At 35.6% G+C, this 20,254-nt stretch overlaps 2 protein-coding genes across 2 annotated transcripts; both read right to left on the reverse strand.

Moving 5' to 3' along the window:
- Positions 1–451: 451 nt before the first annotated feature.
- On the reverse strand, positions 452–1,423 carry LOC109255712 (olfactory receptor 4K5). Its single transcript, XM_019430498.2, has one exon. It carries the CDS (start codon positions 1,421–1,423, stop codon positions 452–454), a length of 972 nt encoding a protein of 323 aa, XP_019286043.2.
- A 13,713-nt stretch (positions 1,424–15,136) lies between these two features.
- Positions 15,137–16,063, reverse strand: LOC109255722 (olfactory receptor 4K15-like). The gene has a single exon (XM_019430508.1). The coding sequence runs from the start codon at positions 16,061–16,063 to the stop codon at positions 15,137–15,139; it is 927 nt and encodes a 308-aa protein (XP_019286053.1).
- Between the last annotated feature and the right edge of the window lie 4,191 nt (positions 16,064–20,254).

Below are 20,254 nucleotides of genomic sequence, written 5' to 3' on the forward strand. Positions count from 1 at the left end.
TGGCTATCTTCTGGTTGGGAAAATTCAGTTTCAGATTCCTGAATACTATTCATCGATATAGATTGTATATAGGTATATAATTTAGGAAATTGATAAGATCAGGAAGCATGTAAGTTTATGCCCCCCAAGAATTATACTCACCAAATAAGCAGGTACTCCCCTTTTTCCATCATATTTACCTGCAAGTAAAGCAGTGAAAGCACTGATACTGTTCACCCTTCATCATTCTATATTTTATTTTCAGAACCAGTAATCATGATATATTTTTCCTTATTTTTTTATATTTAGCTTTTGCTTAGGTAATAGCTGGGAAAAGACTTGTTAATATCAATCATATTCTCTCTATATCATCTTCTTTATCACTTCCACCATAGTTGAAATACACCACAAGAACATATTGAAAATATTTATAGATAGAGTACTGATTGGAGGAATTTGAAGGACTTTTGTCTTAATAAAGAGAATTCCTCACTACTAGTGGCATTTCAGAAATTTTCTTGGGCCTCAGGTAATAGGTCATAATCTTCCTCATGGCAGCCTTCATATCCCTGTTCCTTAGTGTGTAAATAATGGGGTTTAGAATGGGAGTGAAAATGGTGTAAAATATGGCTAGAAGTTTATCCACAGGGTAAGTGGTAAAGGGCCACACATAGATAAAGATGCAAGGTCCAAAGAACAATATTACCACGGTTATATGGGCAGCCAGTGTTGAAAATGCCTTGGCCATTGCAGCAGAAGACTTAAACCAGACGGTGACAAGAATAATGATGTAAGAGACAACCAAGAGAGAGAAAGTACTTAGGGAAAGAATTCCACTATTGACTACAATTAGTATTTCAACAGTATAAGAGTCCAGGCAGGCAAGTTTGGTCACTCGAGGAAGGTCACAAAAAAAGCTGTCTACAACATTGGGTCCACAAAAAGGCAGGTTTACAGTAAATGATAACTGGCTTAATGTGTGCACCAAGCCCACAGCCCAGGAGACCATTACCAGGAAACTGCACGTCCTTCGGCTCATGATGACTACATAGTGTAGGGGTTTGCATATAGTTACATATCTGTCATAGGCCATGGAGACAAGTAGTACCATCTCTCCTCCAGTAAAAAGGTGAATGAAGAAAATCTGGGCTATGCAGCCACTGAAGGAGATGGTCTTGTGTTCACTCAGAAAATCTGCAATCATCTTAGGCGTAGCAAAAGAAGCCTGACAGATGTCCACAAAGGACAGGTTTCCCAGGAGGAAATACATGGGGGAGTGCAGGCTGTTATCAGAGGTTACTGTCATGATGATGAGAAGGTTTCCCAGCACAATGACCACATATAACACAGAGAAGAAAACAAAAAAGAAAAGTTGGAGATCCTGAGAACTACAGAGTCCCAGCAATACAAATTCAGACACCACTGAAGAATTGACCTTATCCATGGATCCAGGCTGCACACAGGCTTTGGAACAGCCCTAAGGAAGGGGAAATAGGAAAGGATCAGAATTATGAGCCATAGACTTTTAATGCAAAGGATTCTGAGATCCCAGATATAGTGTGCATTTGCTAAATAAAAAATTGTGAAGGGATCACAAAAATATATCTGGAAAGTAGCAAGGAGCTTAGGGCAATGTCTAATTCTAAATAATTTTATTTCATTAGAACCCCTTTAGTTTTGGATAGTCTTAATAATGCTAAACAGTAGTAAAAAAGCTTATCCATGAGCTTACTCGTGATCGCAAGACAAGAGGAGTGACTTAAAACCAATTGCATAGGCTCTGTTGATTGGCAAAAATAATTTACATCTGTGGTTCTTGTGGTCATTTTCCATCATTAGTTGTAATCTTTTTAAGTTGTAATCTCTTTAACTCTCCAAGCGATATTCATGGCTTCGTGTTTATTGTGTAATGTAAAGTCACACTGATTGACTTTAGACTATTTTTTCTGAGCTTTAATTCTACATTTCAAAAAAGATAGAAGGTGGTAAAAATGCCTACCTTACAGAAGGCTTTGAAATGTAAAGATAATAGCTTCTGACATTTTGCTATCAAAGTAATTACAATATGGTAAATGTTGTTAATATGTTAAATACCCCCAAATTAACAAAATTTTATGTTACTGCTATCATGGGAATCATACACAATTTAGATAATTCCTACTAAGGAGATACTGTTATATATTATCTGGGTCTCTAGTTAATCCAGTCTGTCCGTTGTTCATCTGTGTAATTTCTTAAAATGCATATTATAACTTTACCTTAATTATCTAAAACTCATTTCTACTTGCTTATTTAGAAGCAGTGCCTGAATTTTCTTTATACATTGCCTTTGCTGGTCAAAATTAGGTTTAGGCCAGGAAATTGTTAAGAGATCCTAAAAGTTCTCATCACAAGAAGAATCTCTTTTCTTTTCTTTCTATTGTATGTGAATAAGATAATGGGTATTAACTAAACCTATTTTGATAATCATTTCAAAATACGTAAATCAAACCATCACGCTGTATACCTTAAATTTATGCAGTGATATATGTCACTTATTTCTCAATACAACGAGAAAAAAAATTGGATTTAGGCCAACTTATGTTTCCCTGCTTATTATTATCCGTGACCTTATTAATACTTTTTTATAATTGATGAAAGAATAGTTGTTTGGGGATGTTTTGCACAGAGAGAAAAATTATTGAGTTATAAATGTCCCATGCTCCTAAAAATATATTTTGTTTGGAATCAGACTAATCCTAATAATTAGCTTAAACCACATCTCTTTCTCAATCTCTTTCTCTCTCTCTCTCTCTCTCTCTCTCTCTCTTTTTTTTTTTTTTTTTTTTTTTTTTTTGGTAAAGACACAGCCCTGCTATATAAATCTAATTTCATTGAACTAGAAAAAATTTCAAGAAGTTCTATTTTAGGAAATCGTATTAGTTCTGACAATTAATTTGACCAGTTTTAGCAAGGAACTTGAGCATGATGTAATCTTAGCCCCACATGAAAGCAAAAATAGCTTTCAATTCCTGTTTATTTCATACATGAAACCAGTCTAAGTCCCTAGGATATATATCCCAAGTCTTTCATTTTTTCCCACCAGCTTTATTGAGTTATAATTGACGAAAGTTACATATATTTAAGGTATACAATGTGATGTTTTGATATACGTATACATTGTGCGATGATTAACACAAACTAACATGTCTGTTACCTCACATAGTTACCATTTTTGTTTTTGTTTTTTTGTTTTGTTTGTGAGGACAAATAAGATCTACTGTCAGCAAATTCCAAGTGTATGATGTGGTATTATTAGCTAAAGTCACCATGCTGTACATTAGATTCATTCTGAATATTCATTCTTATTCATTCTGAATATCTGAAACTTTGTATCCTTTCATCAATATAGCTGCTCATTTAGATGGATGACTATATCAGCCTAAAGTATACCACTTTGGCATATTGATTATTTTGAGTTAATGTTATTTGAGAAATAGCCAGTGCAAGAAGAACACTCTGACCTTCCTTTCTTCCCCTGAAAGGAGATAAATTTCCCATGTGAAATCTCCGATACACCAAGAGGGTAGAAGTTATCCTTATCACCAGACATAGGGAGTTTAGGGCTAAGAAGGCTCCTATAAACAAACATTATTACTTCTTCACTAATTTAATACCTCAAGCCCAAAGCCCTTTGTCATGTCAATTCCTCATATATTTATTGTTTCTTTGTCTAAAAGGTATAAAAGCTTCCTGCTTTGGTCACTTCTTTGAGTCTTATACTTTTTATGGGTCTCTCATACATAAAAGTTAAATTTGCTTTTCTCCTGTTAAGCTGTCGTACATCAATTTAATTATCAGCCAAAGAACCTAGAAGGGAAAACTAAAAACTTTCCACTCCTACAATGTAATTACATTCCATACAGGAAAACCCTCAAGTACAGAATCATTTCCTATACTCACTAGAATATTCAGAGCAACACATTTGGTCCACATTTCAGATAGACATTTTTGTGGGGTATGGATTTAGAGCAAAAATTTAAGATGATTCATAAAAATTTAATGAATGAATTAGTAATAATTAGTATTTATAATATATGAGAGCAATAGTTGAGAAGATTCTGAAATATACTGTAAATTATGTTATTTCCTTATCCTGTATGTGACTCTGTTTCCCCATTTCTAAAATAAAGTGTTGTTGAGCAAGAACAATCCATAAACAATCCATATGGGTTTGTTATGTAAAATGAACTCTACCTAATGAAAATGTTTATGGATGTATTATTTATAAATTAACAAATGAGGTAGATTTTTTTTAGTGATGAATAAAAATTTTTAATCTGAAAAGGAATGGAAAAGAAAGCTTGGATTTGTTGAAAACCTGTTGGTAGCATCTGTTGAGTTAGAGGTTTGTGTTTATATCAAGTGATCTGTACACCAGACCTGAGGGAAAGGTTTTATTATTATGGAGCTATAGAGGAGAAAAACAAGGATTTAGTAATCTCCACACAATTTATGCAGACTAATTGTATTTTCCCATATTACATGATAAACACACTTAATCCCATTTTGCAGTAAGAAATCAGAGTAATAGAGATGATAAATAACTTGTCTAGAGTTATACCTGGAAAGTCAAGAACTAGCACTTGAACCCAGATCTTTGACTTCAGGGCTAACTCTGACTCTGCATTATACAGTTTTAAATCTGAATGATATGAAACCCATACTGTGTAACCCATAACTGTGTAACTCTGTTACAATTGAAGAGCTCCTCAATAAATGCTCTTGATTCTTATCTTTCCACCTACTATGAAATATTAGTTCTTCACTTAAGCCAAATTTCTCCACCTGGGCACCGTTGACATTTGGGTTTGAATAATTGTTATGAAGATGTCCTGTACACTGTAAGATGTTTAGTAGCATCCTTGGTCTTACCCACTAGATGCCAGTAGCACGTACTTCACTGTTGTGATGATCAAAATATATCTAGACATTGCCAAATATCAGGGAGGGCAGGAGTCACCTTGAGTTCAGAATCACTGAGTTAAGCCATTTTTATCTTGCCCTTGTGGTCTCTCCCACTGTCATTTTATCTTTACATCTACTGACAAAGGGTTCAATGTGAACCATCAGAGAAATAAGCCCCCTCCCCAAAAACAAGGAAAAAAATTTCCTAATTCTTCTACCTTCTTTTATTTCTTTTCTACCTATTCAGACCTTACTACACTCAATTATGCCTTTTGCTACCACAATAAGGAAAATTTTATTTATCAAATATTTTTAAAGACCTGGTTATGATAACTAATTTTGTTATACGTTTAAGTGAGACAACCCCTGGAATTCCTCTTGGAATTTTTTACTATCTATTTTAATAGTCTTAATTTATTATTTAACTATTTAATTTATATTTTTATTCCTTCATCCACGCACTGCCCCTTACAAATAGATTTCCACTGAGGACCTGGCTTAGATTTCCAGATTTGTTCCTTCCCCTTCTATACATCTTATTCGCTTTTTCTCTTACTTTATGTTCATATCAGTCTCTCTTCATTTTGTTCCCTCTCCTCCTTGAGCATTCCATTTGCCTCTGTGTGATGACCTTTAATTTTGCAGCACCATTTCTCACTACACACCAGTAATCCACACATATTCCTGACAGTTTGTTGGTTGTGGACATCACACAGCCATCTCAGACCACAGCTCAAAATTTTTCTACTCAGTTCAGCTCTTTTTCCCTTTAAACCTTTCTTCACTATGAAACTGCCACTGTTCTTCCAAGTTATAAACTTACTTTTTCCTGGACCTCCCTCTCCCACTTGTAACATCTCATCACTACTTGAAGTGAAAAAAGATAGTAAAATTTAAAGTCCTTAGCATGACAGACAACCATATATTATGGTGTATATATATATCACTTGCTATTCTCTAGCCAAAACCAGACTATTCAACATTTGTCAAGCTGATAAACACTTGATATTCATTTTCTTTTTTAAAAATGTTTATTTCTGAGAGAGAGAGAGAGAGCGAGTGAGCAGGGGAGGTGCAAAGAGAGAGAGGGAGACACAGAATCCGAAGTAGGCTCCAGGCTCTGAGCTGTCAGCATAGAGCCCAACATAGGACTCGTGGACCACAAGATCATGACCTAAGCCGAAGCCAAACACTCAACCGACTAAGCCACCCAGGTGCCCCTATATTCATTTTCTGATGACCTTCACAGATAATCTATTCTAGTGCAAATGCCACCTCCTCTAAAAGCCTTCCTAGAGGCTTAAAAGTTGAAATTTCTTTCTTAATGTTGCTATAGCACTTTGCTTGTATGTAGATTATGTACTCTCTCAAAGAGCTTTTGTGTAGATATTCTTTCTCTGCCGTGTTCAGTGATTCTTGTATTCTTATGCTTTTTATGTACCATTCACAGGACTTGTTATATAAATGTGCATGGAATATTTTCCATGTATGTGTTTTAGTGTTAACTGAAATATATTTCACTTCACATCGGTCATTTATTCAACTTTTCTGCCTTATAATCTGTGCAAAAAAGACCTTCCCAGTGAATGACTTTCAACTCTGCAAACCATAAACCACCTATATAAAATTCATTTCTACATGGAACAAGAATATTCCATCTCATTAGTAATACAAACTCACACTTAAATCATTAACACCTTAATGACTGGGGCAACTGGATGGCTCAGTTAGTTAAGCATTCAACTTCAGTTTAGGTCATTATCTCATGGTTTGTGAGTTTGAGCCCTACATCGGGTTCTGCACTGACAGTGCAGAGCCTGCCTGGGATTCTCTCTCGCTCCCTCTCTCTCTGCCCCTCCCCCACTCGCTCTCTCTCAAAATGAATAAACTTAAAAAAAAAACAGTGCCAATAATCAAACCAGCAATTACAAAGGGGATAAAATAATTCTTTTGAATCATAGCATAGAATATTATTTGTTGTATTAAAAGTAAACCATATTTTGTTTACCAACTGTTTAAAAAGTGACAGAAATGAGATACTTAGAAGAAATTTCCACTATAATTCTATAAAGTTAAATAAATGCTGTCTGATTTACTCTAAACACACAGTAAGTAAAATAAATCATTAATGCTATATATAAGCCTGATATATATAAATACCTGAGTTTGGTATTTAACACCCACTATTTTTAAAAATAGCTTTATTCCATAAGCACATGTCCACCGAGAAATATATAGCCTTGATTTGCATTTTATTTAATTTCTTTAGGTGATAGGTAAGAGTGTAATAATGGATTTTTTTAAGTACAGAGTTTGTCATAATCTCCCAAGGTACTTTACCTTTGTACATAATTTCTAACAAATTTTCCTAATCATGCTAAGACAACATGAACATCCTCCTCTTGATTCACTTTCTTTGACTTCTAATACACTTTTCTCCCATTTATAGATCTTCTCTGAAGCACAGTGTAATAATTGAATTTGTAACTAGACATAATCTATTTCTAATATATGTCTTTTTCAGGTACAACCTACCTGATATAATGCATATCAGAGATGTAACTTGAATTTTTCAATTTTTCTGTTGTGGGATTAATCTCTTTCTAGTAGCAATATTTATAGATGTTTTTTTTTTTTTTTTTTGTCAAATTGGAGTAGTCCCGTGGTTTTATCTAATTGACTAATTGAAGCTTTGGAGAATTAGTATTAAATAGCCAAGTTCCATCTTCCAATGGGGATTATTATTAATACCTTTCACTACATATGCCCAATGGAAAAAAGTAAGTAACATCTCATATTATTGACAATTACAATGATGACCATAGGAGCAAAAGAAAGGGTCATTCAACTCTTGGACAGTATGTAGAGTAAATATCTTCTGTGAATTCTACACAGTTCAACCAGATACTCTAGGGAAGATGTGTGGAAAAGTACATTTCTTGCCTAAATGGAAATGCTTTGGCTTTAATGGAAGGGTATGCTGTATCCTTGCTTCTAGAGCACGTGGTGGATATGGAGGAAAGGATAAGTAATTAGAACTTACAGGACATGGATTCTTGTTCTCAGTTCTGTCAAAAACTAAGAATAAGTATTTGGACAAATGACTTAACTTTGTGAGTCTCTGTTTATCCTTACTTGTATAAGATGATTTTAAATATTTCAAGTACACTGAAAATAAAGACAACTATTAATATCTTTGTTTAAAATGTTCATCTTTGTGACATTTTAATGTTTACCATATTTCCTTTATTTTTATTAGGACTAAAATATTGTGAAAGGTATTAGAATATGCCACCCCAATCCTCAATATATATATTATAAATATAACAACATAACTATACATATATGTGTGTGTGTGTGTGTATATATATATATATACACACACACACATATATACATACACATACATACACACACACACACCACCCCAAAATATACCACTTTGGCATCTAAATCATTTTGAGCTGAAGGTAACTGAGAAGCAGATACAAGAAAAGCTCACTACTCCCCCGGCTGTTTGCCTAAAAGTGGGACATAAATTTGTAAAGGTGTCCCCCCATCTGCTCTCTACCAGGAAGGATAGAAGTTAATTACCACAGACAACTCTAGATCCTTTTCAGCCCAGAGAGGGCACCAAAGGAATCTATATAACAAACTCACTAAAAGGCTGATGACTTTTATGTTTTATTTGTTTCTCCATATATTTGCCTTCCCACAGTTGGCTCCCGTGGAAATTCAGACACCTTTTCTTTTGTCTTGTCATTTCTCTAAAATTCATAGTTCTTTTAAAATGCTATATAAGACCAAGTTCTAACCAACTCTTTCTGTTACTCATTTCTGAGTGCTCTCATGTAGATGCATTGCACATGTTAATAAACTTCTGCGTGTTTTTCTCTTGTTTATCTGTCTTTTGTTTAATGCACAGGCCCTTAGCCAATAAGCCTAGGATGGGTAGAGGGAAAAATGGTTTTTTTCCCCTCCTACACTTGTTAGTTGGAGCATCTTATATAGCGGCACAAATTAATTTTCCACAGTTAACCTGAGTTTGGTATTTAACATCCCCATGACTTATTTTTATAGTTTTACTCACAGGAACATATCCACAAAGAAATAGATAGCCTGGATTTGCATGTGTATTTAAATCTTTTGCAACTAGCTATTTTCCACTAAATAATTTATTTGAGACAGTTATCAATAGTCATACACATAGTTTTAGGTCATTTAATTTATTTTTTTAACGTTTATTTTTGAAAGAGAGAGAAAGCAAGAGCAGGGGAGGGATAAACAGAGAGGGAGACACAGAATCCGAAGCAGGCCCTAGGCTTTGATCTGTCAGCCCCGATGTGGAGCTTGAACCCATGAGCCATGAGATTATGACCTGAGCCAAAGTCGGATGCTTAACAGATTGAGCCACCCAGGCGCCCCTGTTTTAGTTCATTTTAATGCTGTAGTTTTCTCATTGTATGAATACACTACTAATCTGTCAAGTTTTTGTGAATAGACACCCAGCTTGTTTCAGTGCTTGCTATTATAAACAATATTAAAATGAACATTTTTGTGAGTAAATATGTGCTAGAGGTTCTCCAGAATGTATTCTTAGCAGAATAATTGCTAAATTATAAAGGGCATGTATCTTTAGCAGTACTACATGTTTCCAGTTATCCTACAAAATGGCTTAACACATTTGAACTTAGTTTTATTTATCAATTTATTGCTTCTCAGCTCTGAATTCACCCTTCATTAGATGCCCTGTAATAAACAGAATGCCTTTAAATACTTCTGCTTTACAGTGAGCATGATGTTAACCTTTCTCAGAGTAGGAACCCAGAGGCACATTGCAAGATGAAGAGACTCTGCTACCAGTTCAGGCATGGTCTAGGGTCAGTGGTGTGGATGTGTGGAAACACACTGGAGGCTGTCCCAGCCAGGGACCCAGAATGCAATACTTTTGTGACCTTGTGGCCCCATTCTGGTGATAACCTTTTCACAGCATTCTCCACACAAAAACCAAGTCTCCCCACTCTGAAAGGTTTTTACCCATGCCAGAACCTAGAGTTCTTGTGCACACACACCCCACCAGTTGCTGACTACCTGTTTCCTCACCAGCACAATGAGTAGCCTAACACTTGCCCAGCCATCAAGACTAGCTCTTACCTGGCCAAACCAGTGAACTTCTGTACTAAGCTGTGAGAGGAACCACACTTTCCCCAATGAGTTTGTGCCCTTTCAAGATTGTCCTTCTTTGGGCACACATAAAATATATTGACACATATATTGATTTTTGGGCACATGGGTGACTCGGTTGGTTGAGTGTCCAACTTCAGCTCAGGTCATCAGCTCAGGTCATGATCCTTGGGGTTCATCAGAGCCCCACATTGGGCTCTTTTCTTTCAGCTCAGAACCCACTTCAGATCCTCTGTCTCCCTCTCTGTCCCTCCCCTGTTCTCTCTCTCTCAGAAATAATAAACATTTAAAAAGTAAAATAAGTATATATTGATATTTACCAACTAAGCATATGTTCACAGGTATATTATTGTGGTTATTATTGGCTTTTCCTTGATTATTACTTCTAACTTGTTTCAAAAATTTATTATACATTTAGTTTTCTTCTGTGAAATGCCTGTTTTTAACAGTTGTAAAAACTATTAATGGTCTTTCTCATTCACAGAACCCAGGTGGACTTGGTTCAATCAGAAGTATGCCCATTCACAGGAAATGAACTAGATAACATGTCTAAGGTAATTGTGCTATGTCTTTCTCCCACATGCTCCTTAGATCTAACTGATCATGTTTCAGTTCTGTAGAATTAGCAAATTTTGCTGCCTGTTATTTTTATGGTGATTGTGATATTTTCCACTTTTTCTTATAATTCTTCCCTTTATGCATTTAGAAGCTATGTCATTAGGTTTATAAAAAGCTGGTAAATTAAGACTCACTTCCCTCTCCTCTCTCCTCTCTCTCTCTCCTATTTGTATTTATGTTCACTATCTTATGCTTTGTTTTTGCTATGTTCCTTTCCTTTTTCATTCATGCCTTCTATTAAGCAGATTGAGTTTGTTTCACATTTGTTTCCTTTACTAGTTTGAAAATCATATATTTTATTTTTACTTTAGTGGCTGCCCTCACAATTTTAACATGCACACATAATATAATAAGTCAAAATTAATCGATATCATTATCCCTTTCCCTTGAGGTAGGAAGAATTTTCTGTCTCATTGAGAGTAGAATGATCTGTTTAGTCTATTTTCTCTCTCTTGTTCAAAATGAAAAATTTCTATTGCACATTTCACTTCACTGATTTAATCCTTTGTGTCTCCCATTCTGCTGTAAGACCATCCATTGAGTTTCGGGTGTTTGTTTTTATTTTTTTAATTTATATATGGTAATCATTAATCGATTACATTTGATTTACATTCACATTTTTATTTACATTTGATTCTTTTTTGTATCTTCTAATTGCGAAGACTTTCTATTCTGTTCTTTGCTGAGAGGTCCAATTTTTTATCATTTATTTTAAATGTATTCATAATTGGTCATTGAAGCATTTTTAGGATGGCTTCTATAAAATCTGTCAGATAATTCAAACACCTCTATCACCTTGATGTTGACATATACTGATTTTCTTTTTTTGTTCCAGTTGAGATTTTTCTGCTTTGTATGATTGATTTTGAATTGAAATCTCAACATTATGTGCAGTATATTTAAGACTCTGAACATTGTTTAGACTTTATGTTTTAGTTGGCTTATTTTTACACTTTTCTGACAGGCAAAGACAGAAGGAACACCACTTTGTTACTGCCAGGTGGGAATAGAAATTCAGTTTCCCAACTCTGCTTCAGTAGGCACCAGAGGGGAGGTGAGGACACTTTTTGTTACTACTGGGAGGTAAGAAGAGTTCTGACGCCTCACTAGGCCTCCATTGATTTCCCTGGCTGGGAGGGTTAGGATTACTTTGTCACTGCTACTTACTTATACCATAGGAGGAGGTGCTGAGTCCAGTCTGACAAAGATGAAAGTTCAGGCTCCATCTTTGGCCTTTTCTGACACCACCTCTGTGTGTGGGAGTGCTGGGGTAGCTTGTTACATCTTGGCCAGCAGTAGGAACCTACGCTACTCATTTGGCCTTTGCTGGTATAGGTGGGGTGGGACCAAAGATTTTTTTAGAGTGTTTTGCTGAAGTAGAGAAGTTGTATAAAGTTTTCTGTCTTGCTAGGCTGACCCTTTCCTGGTTGTTTGGCTAGAATGAACAGGCTTTCGTTGGGGCTTTTTTCGGGCTGTTTTCATTAGCGTTCCTGAGTTGTTGTCATGTCATATAACATCTTGGGTCCATATCCAGTCTACCTTCTTCTCTCCAAATTTCAGAGTGTTATATTGTTTGTTTTATATATAAAACAATTTATATCAACAAGTGATTATGATTGTATTTAGGAGGAGGGATATGGAAATTATGTCTACTCCTCTTCCCCAGAACAGAAGTCACCTGCTTTTCTTTTATGATAGTAACAATTTCTTCTTTTATATTGGCTTTGTATGTTTAGACATTTTGAACATATTTGTTTCATAACATGTATCCTATCGATTTATTACTGATCTGAGAAGAGAGCAGGAAGTTAGTCTGCTGTTTGTTCCCCCTGACTGGCTGTTCATTGTGGATAGGCTCCTCGTGTGTTTTTGAATTTGACTGTAAACTCAGGTTCAGCCAAAATTCATGTATCTCAATCTTTGGGCCAGTTTTTGTGATGCAACCACTCAGAGAAGTTTTGGTCTTTGTGCTTTCAAATGACCCCCAAAATTCAGTGACCCATTGGGTTCCCAATAGCTAATGTTGATTTTTCAGGTTAAAGCTCTTCTGACTGTGCAGAGACTATAAATTCAAACTCAAAACTTATATGTGGGCAATCCCATGATTATAATTTCTAAGACAAAGCAGTTTTTCTATCTGTAGGCTAGGCCACTAGCTTTTCCTTGTGCTCCATAGCAGCCTCCTCTGTATACCTTCCCTAAGAGTCCCAGATTGAAAAGATCCAATCCTACATCACACTCTTGGACAGACAAAATTTCCCCCCTAATGACCAAGCACTCTCCATCATTTTTATGACCTGCAGTCACTTTCCATCAATTTTCCTCTCTCAGAGCTCCCACTATTTCAGATGCCATGAGGTCATTTATTTATTTTAAAGAATGCATCTAGAATTCGTAAGTTTTTTTGCAAGAGTTTCAGAATGACCTAAATTTCAATATTGTCAGAAGCAGAGGTATAATATTATTTTTCTTATCTACAGAAATTTTGTGAGAATCAAAAGAGATGACATATTAACATAATTTATAAATTATATTGTTATCATTAAGTATGTTTGGCTTTATCATTATCATCATCACCCCATCATATGACTCTGTACTATATTGGTTTATTTTTTTAATTCTGTTTCCCAAAGGAATCACCAGAGCCTTGTGGAGTGGTAAAATTATGAAAGTGAAAAGTGAATCAAAAACTGTTTAAAACATAATTGGTATTAAATCCTATTCCAAACTACCATTTCTTCTACACACTCTGTTTCAGAAACAGCTTGCCTTTGGGGTATGGCTTTCCTTTCAAATACTACAAATCAGAAATGGATGTTATTTGTATCATTTCTTCTACTTGCTGATTTTGAATGTCCTCAAGTCACTTAACTTGTACAACAGGTGACTCTTAGTCTTCTAATTGATGAAAGAGGGGATAGACTGTAAGAATTAAATATTAAATTGAAGTGTGAATATGTAGTGTTCCTTTAAAAAGTTAAAATCATTCTGTGTTCTTAGAGCTTTGAAAAAATATATTCTGAATTACGTTTTACTGGTTGTTGTGGATTAGAGAGCATGAATGATATAGATAGGTAAGAGAATAAATATATAGAGCAAAAATATATATTTAGTACTGTTGGTGAAAAGTGTCTACTTATGTATGGAGTGATAAACACTTTTGTAGGTAGTCATTGAACTTTGAATGTCAGTTATAAACTTTAATATGTGGGTTCAGCTATCGGCTTTGCCCAGCAAAGGATTACTCAAGACTGCATGCAAGTCAGGAGAGGTGAGAGGGAGGCTAACGGAAGTCTCTCTGAGCTACTCTCAAGCTCCCGTATTTATTGAGCAGACATTTAGGATAACATTGTGCAATACTCAGTGGGCTACATGCCAGTAAGAATGTATAGAAAGGTGCATAAAAACAAGTTAAGACAAGGTGAAATATTCCATGCAATAACGTGGTCTAAGGAATTTATGAGCATAGGCAGGACCTAGCCCCTAAGTATACATTAACTAGATAAGCGAAGTGAGTGCCTCTTGGATATACATTAACTAGATAAGTGAAGCATGGCATGCTGTTTTCAGCAAGTCAAGAAAGCAGTTTTCTGCTTTGCAATGCGTTCCGTATAACCTCCTAGCCCACAACATAGTTATTTGATTTCCCACATTAATATGCTGATATAAAGAAGCATTGTGGGCTCAAGTTCTAGTATTTGTAACATGGTTAATGTAAATGTATGGATCTTCCTAGGTTTCTCAGTTCAGATCATGAATCCTGAAACATAATCTATTTGCTCTTTGGTCCCTATGTTTGGGTAGTTTTTTTGTGAGAGTTCATTGCAAAATATACAAGAAGAAAAATCTCAATCTACTTAGTTTCTTAATTCAGAGAGAAATCATTTGAATAGCAAAGAATGTAAGTGTGGGTATTTGTATAAATTTACAGAGGGAGAGAGACAGAGTTGAGGTATATAATCAGAAAACTTATTCTGTCACCTAAAGATGGTAAGAACAAGATAAAATTTATGGCAATTCCTCTTTCTAATTTGTAATACAAGATAAGATGATGACTGGAGAAAAACTGCAAATCAATCATTCTTCTGAAACTTTAAAATATGAGGTAAATATTTTAATATTTTGTAAATTTTCATATTAAGTTTATTGGATGAAGCATGAATTTTGACAGACATATCTTATAGGAAAAGACATAAATAAATTTAGTCCAAATTAAATAAGAATTATTTCATAAACAAAAAATAAGTCCAATTCTGTTAACATGGTTTGTTTACTGTTAGAAAATACCAGAAGGAAGAAAATGAGTACTCTGATATTTCAGACATAACAGTAGTTTACAGAGTAAGATACACTAACCTGGCTTTTATTATAGGCTATTTATTTATCATAAGGATTATCTGGGAGACTTTCAGAAATGCACATGTCGAGTCCTTAGTTTTTGCATTGCTGATATTACCTCCTTATTTCTTAAGGTGTAAATCATGGGGTTTAAAAGAGGGGTGAAAACAGTATAAAATATGGAGAGAACCTTATCCACTGGGAGACTGCTAAAAGGCCAGGCATAAATGAAGATGCAGGGACCAAAGAAGAGGGTCACCACAGTGATGTGGGCAGTCAGGGTGGCCCTCGCCTTGGCCATGCGTGCTGAGGAGTGCCGTCTCACACTAGCCAGGATGACTGTGTAGGAGATCAGCAAGAGCACAAAGGAGGTCATGGCCATTAGACCACTGTCTGAAAGCATCAGTACCTCAAAAGTAAAGGTATTGGTGCAGGCAAGTTTGATAACCAGGGGAAGGTCACAGAAAAAACTGTCCACTTTATTGGGGCCACAGAATGGAAGGTTTACTGTGAAGGCCAACTGACTTATTGAGTGCAGAACCCCAGTAAGCCAGGAGCCCACCACAAGGATTGTGCACTTGCGTGCACTCATGATGGACGCATAGTACAGGGGTCGACATATGGCTACATATCTATCATAGGCCATGGCAACAAGGAGCATCATTTCACCACCAGCAAAAACATGCAGAAAAAATATTTGGGTCATGCATCCCTCAAAAGAGATGGTCTTGTGCTCCATAAGGAAGTCAATAATCATTTTGGGGGTGGCAAATGTGGATAGACACACATCAATGAAGGAGAGGTTACTGAGCAGAAAGTACATGGGTGTGTGTAGTGCAGGTTCAGAGATGACTGTGAGCACAATGAGGAGGTTCCCCAGCACAATGGATAAATAGAAAAGTGTAAAAAATGCAAAATAGAAAAGTTGTAGCTCTCGAGAACCTGAAAGACTATGCAATATAAATTCAGTCACTCCCGATTTATTTCCTTGGTCCATGATTTCAAACTTTTGAGATGGGATCAGAAACATTCCTGTAAAGTGAAATGGAAAAAAAACATCATAGTATTGTGGCAGTGAATGAGCAAAGTCAAGCCTGGTATCCCATTCCCCTCAGCATATAGATACTTATAAGCACACAAATAAATGTTACATGCAGTCATTTTGTAATGACTCTGTAACCGTGGCTTTCATCTCTGAATCCCAGCATGATAATCATGTTTTAAAAACACAACTTTAGGTGCCTGCGGGGCTCAGTCAGTTGAGCATCTGGCTCTTGATTTCACCTCAGGTCATGAACTCACAGTTTGTGATAGTGAACACCATGTCTGGCTCTGTACTGACAGCATGGAGCTTGCTTGGGATGCTGTCTCTCCCTTTGTCTGCCCCTCCCCCTCTTTCTCTCTCAAAAAAAATAAACATTAAAAAAATTAAAACATAAGTTTACATATCACTTCCACAACTAACGGCATACTAATAATAGTGTCATCCCTTCCATAACTTCCATCTCATTTTAAATCACTCCATATAAGTAATCAACTTTACTTATTTCTGGTTTCTTCCTCCTATTTGTATTTTTGAAAAAATAAATATGTGCTATGTTGGTGGGAATGCAAATTGGTGCAGCCGCTCTGGAAAGCAGTGTGGAGGTTCCTCAGAAAATTAAAAATAGACCTACCCTATGACCCAGCAATAGCACTGCTAGGAATTTACCCAAGGGATACAGGAGTACTGATGCATAGGGGCACTTGTACCCCAATGTTTATAGCAGCACTCTCAACAATAGCCAAATTATGGAAAGAGCCTAAATGTCCATCAACTGATGAATGGATAAAGAAATTATGGTTTATATACACAATGGAATACTACGTGGCAATGAGAAAAAATGAAATATGGCCTTTTGTAGCAACGTGGATGGAACTGGAGAGTGTGATGCTAAGTGAAATAAGCCATACAGAGAAAGACAGATACCATATGGTTTCACTCTTATGTGGATCCTGAGAAACTTAACAGAAACCCGTGGGGGAGGGGAAGGAAAAAAAAAAAAAAAAGAGGTTAGAGTGGGAGAGAGCCAAAGCATAAGAGACTGTTAAAAACTGAGAACAAACTGAGGGTTGATGGGGGGTGGGAGGGAGGGGAGGGTGGGTGATGGGTATTGAGGAGGGCACCTTTTGGGATGAGCACTGGGTGTTGTATGAAACCAATTTGACAATAAATTTCATATATTTAAAAAAAAAAAGGTTCTCTCTTAAACAACAACAAAAAAAATATGTGCTAAATAAAAAATAAATAAATAAAATTCTTGATAAATAGGAAACTTAAGGTCTGAATCACACTGACAGGTTTCGAATGGTATTTCCTATAATTCCTAGCAGTGTGACCTTGGGGAAGTTAATTAAACTTTCTGTGCTTCAGTTTTTCCTTCTGTAAGTTGGGAGAAATAATAGTATATGCCTCAAAGGACTATTGTCATTATTAAGAGCATTAGAATAGATGAAATATTCAGGACAGCACGTGGCCCATAACATCAATAGATGTTAGGTACTATGCCTTTGTTCCATCAATGATGAAAATATTTGCAGGAATAAATTAACATAGTACCTAAATTATTAAGTATGTATTCGTCCTACTTAAGACAATAGCTCCTTCATGCATTTTAATGGTGTCTATTTACATTTAAGCATGTTACTATTTGACTTAATAATATATTTTTATTTTTTTAATTAGTTCCTAATTTAGATTCTGTGTAAATGCATAATGGCTCTTTTCTACCCAGTGACCCTGAATTTCTGTGACTTTAACATGTGATCTTCAGTCAGCATTAAGTACAAAAAAATTCCCATGTTTACTGATATTATCAATCTATATCTTCTCTAACAATTTATGTAAAAAGGTGTTATGATTCTCAAAGAAATTCTATTTTATTCATTCTTTGATCTTTTTCTACAGTCCCTCACTCATAGATGATGTTCAATAATATTTGTTGATCCAAATATACAAAAACTAAAATTTTTGGTTTCATATCAGCCAAAAGAAAATTGCTTTTATTTTCTTCTACATGCTAATTATCCCTGTATAGTTTGTAGGAAACTAAAAAAAAAAAAAAAAATTCTCTTTTAGAGGCTCTGATTCTTTTCTTTGAAAAATAGCTCTATGTTGATAACTTAGGAAGTTTTATTTAAGTATTAAAATTAATTTACAAAGATGACTCTGAAGAAACTAAACAGGATGCATATTGAAGAATAACTGAATGCCACAACATAAGAAAACTTACCTTTAGATAGGTAGCGGCCCTGAGTTTTTTGCTGAACTCCTCTAACAGCAATAGTTATGACCATGTATATTACCTGTAAATTATATGTACATATCACCACAATAATATATACATTATAAACTATAATTGAAATTAAAGAATATTTCATAAATGTAGAGAACTCTAAATGTTGTTTTCTTATACTCAAGCAGCTTACTTGCTTGGGAATGTACACCCTAGTTTAGATTCTACTAATTAAGAAAAGTAGGTGGCTCTTTTTCTGGAGTGAAATTTCTCAAAAGCCTATCTTGTGAAATGTAGACCATTAACTCATTACACGTGGCACTCCATTTCTGGAAGAGAAGCCAGGAAGCCTTTGCAGGGCACAAAGAAGCTTTCTCACCTTAGGCAAAATAATCAAGATGATAGAGTCTGTCTTTAGTTTGTCTGTCTCTACTTAACCTTTGTCAACCCAGTGTTCTCTCTCCTTCTTACTACTCCATCTTTTTTTTTTTTTTTTAATTTAAACTTTATCTTAAGGGGGGTGCCTGGGTGGCTCAGTCAGTTAAGTGACCGACTTCGGCTCAGGTCATGATGTCACGATCCAGAAGTTCCAACCCCGCTTTGGGCTTTGTGCTGACAGCTTGGAGCCTGGAGCCTGCTTCGGATTCTGTGTCTCCCTCTCTCTCTGACCCTCCCCGTTCATGCTCTGTCTCTCTCTGTCTCAAAAATAAATAAATTATAGAAAAAAATTTTTTTAATTTAAACTTTATCTTAAAAATACAAGGTCAGGGGCGCCTGGGTGGCTCAGTCGGTTAAGCGGCCGACTTCGGCTCAGGTCATGATCTTGCGGTCCGTGAGTTTGAGCCCCGCGTCAGGCTCTGTGCTGACAGCTCAGAGCCTGGAGCCTGTTTCAGATTCTGTGTCTCCCTCTCTCTGACCCTCCCCCGTTCATGCTCTGTCTCTCTCTGTCTCAAAAATAAATAAACATTAAAAAAAAATAAATACAAGGTCATCGTGTTCCTTTGTCCACACACCTAGTGAAACCTGCAGTAGATGAGATAAATGTCTAAACTTCTGTTTCTTTTTCTGGAATTAAGGAAAAGTACTATAGGGGTCTGAAACTCATTTGCAAAAATCACCTGTATGGACATCTCTTGTTACTGTCTCATATATATAAAAACTTTTAAAGACCTACTGTAAAGTACTAAAAGTGGTTATCTCTGGGTAAGAGAGTATAATAGTTTTTATTCTTTATCCATTTATGTATTTGCTGAGTTTTTCTTTCCTGCAATAGGCATATAATCTTTTTCACCTGAAAAAACAGCAAAGCTCTTTTTAATTTACAAGTTTCAGTTTTTTAATTTAGGAAAATCAATAAGATGAAATAAAATTATCTTTCATGAGAACACATAGAGATAATAACCATTAATTTAAATATATATCCCTAGGGGCACCTGGGTGGCTCAGTCAGTTAAGGGTCTAACTGGGTCAGGTCCTGATCTCATGGTTTGTGCCTTTGAGCCCCACCCAGTGGGCTTCGTGCTGACAGCTCAGAGCCTGGAGCCTGCTTCGGATTCTGTGTCTCCCTCTCTCTTTCTGCCCCTCTCCTGCTTGTGCTCTGTCTCTCTCAAAAAATAAATATTAATATATATTATCCCTATATATACAGTACATATTCTTTTATAACCTACCACTAACAATATATCATAAATATTTCCCCATGTCAATACAGTACTTTTATACCAGTTTTTTAATGTACTTGTGGTGTTTTTATTTTATGGAATTTTTCAATTTTCCCTGTTATTAACGTGTAATAACCTTGCTTTTATTTAGCTAAACTTACAATTATACATAACTATTTGTTTAGGAACTCAGAAATTTTTGACTTATTGTACCAAAATTTACACCACTAAAATGATCTGTAAGAATATTTA

This window comes from Panthera pardus, unplaced genomic scaffold, assembly GCF_024362965.1.
Source record: "Panthera pardus isolate Hobbes unplaced genomic scaffold, ASM2436296v1 HiC_scaffold_24, whole genome shotgun sequence".
NCBI classification, from domain to species: domain Eukaryota; kingdom Metazoa; phylum Chordata; class Mammalia; order Carnivora; family Felidae; genus Panthera; species Panthera pardus.

What these genes read in the sequence shown, in the direction of transcription:
- LOC109255712 (XM_019430498.2), bottom strand. Translation starts at nt 1,423, where the DNA reads ATGGATAAGGTCAATTCTTCAGTGGTGTCTGAATTTGTATTGCTGGGA.
- LOC109255722 (XM_019430508.1), bottom strand. Translation starts at nt 16,063, where the DNA reads ATGGACCAAGGAAATAAATCGGGAGTGACTGAATTTATATTGCATAGT.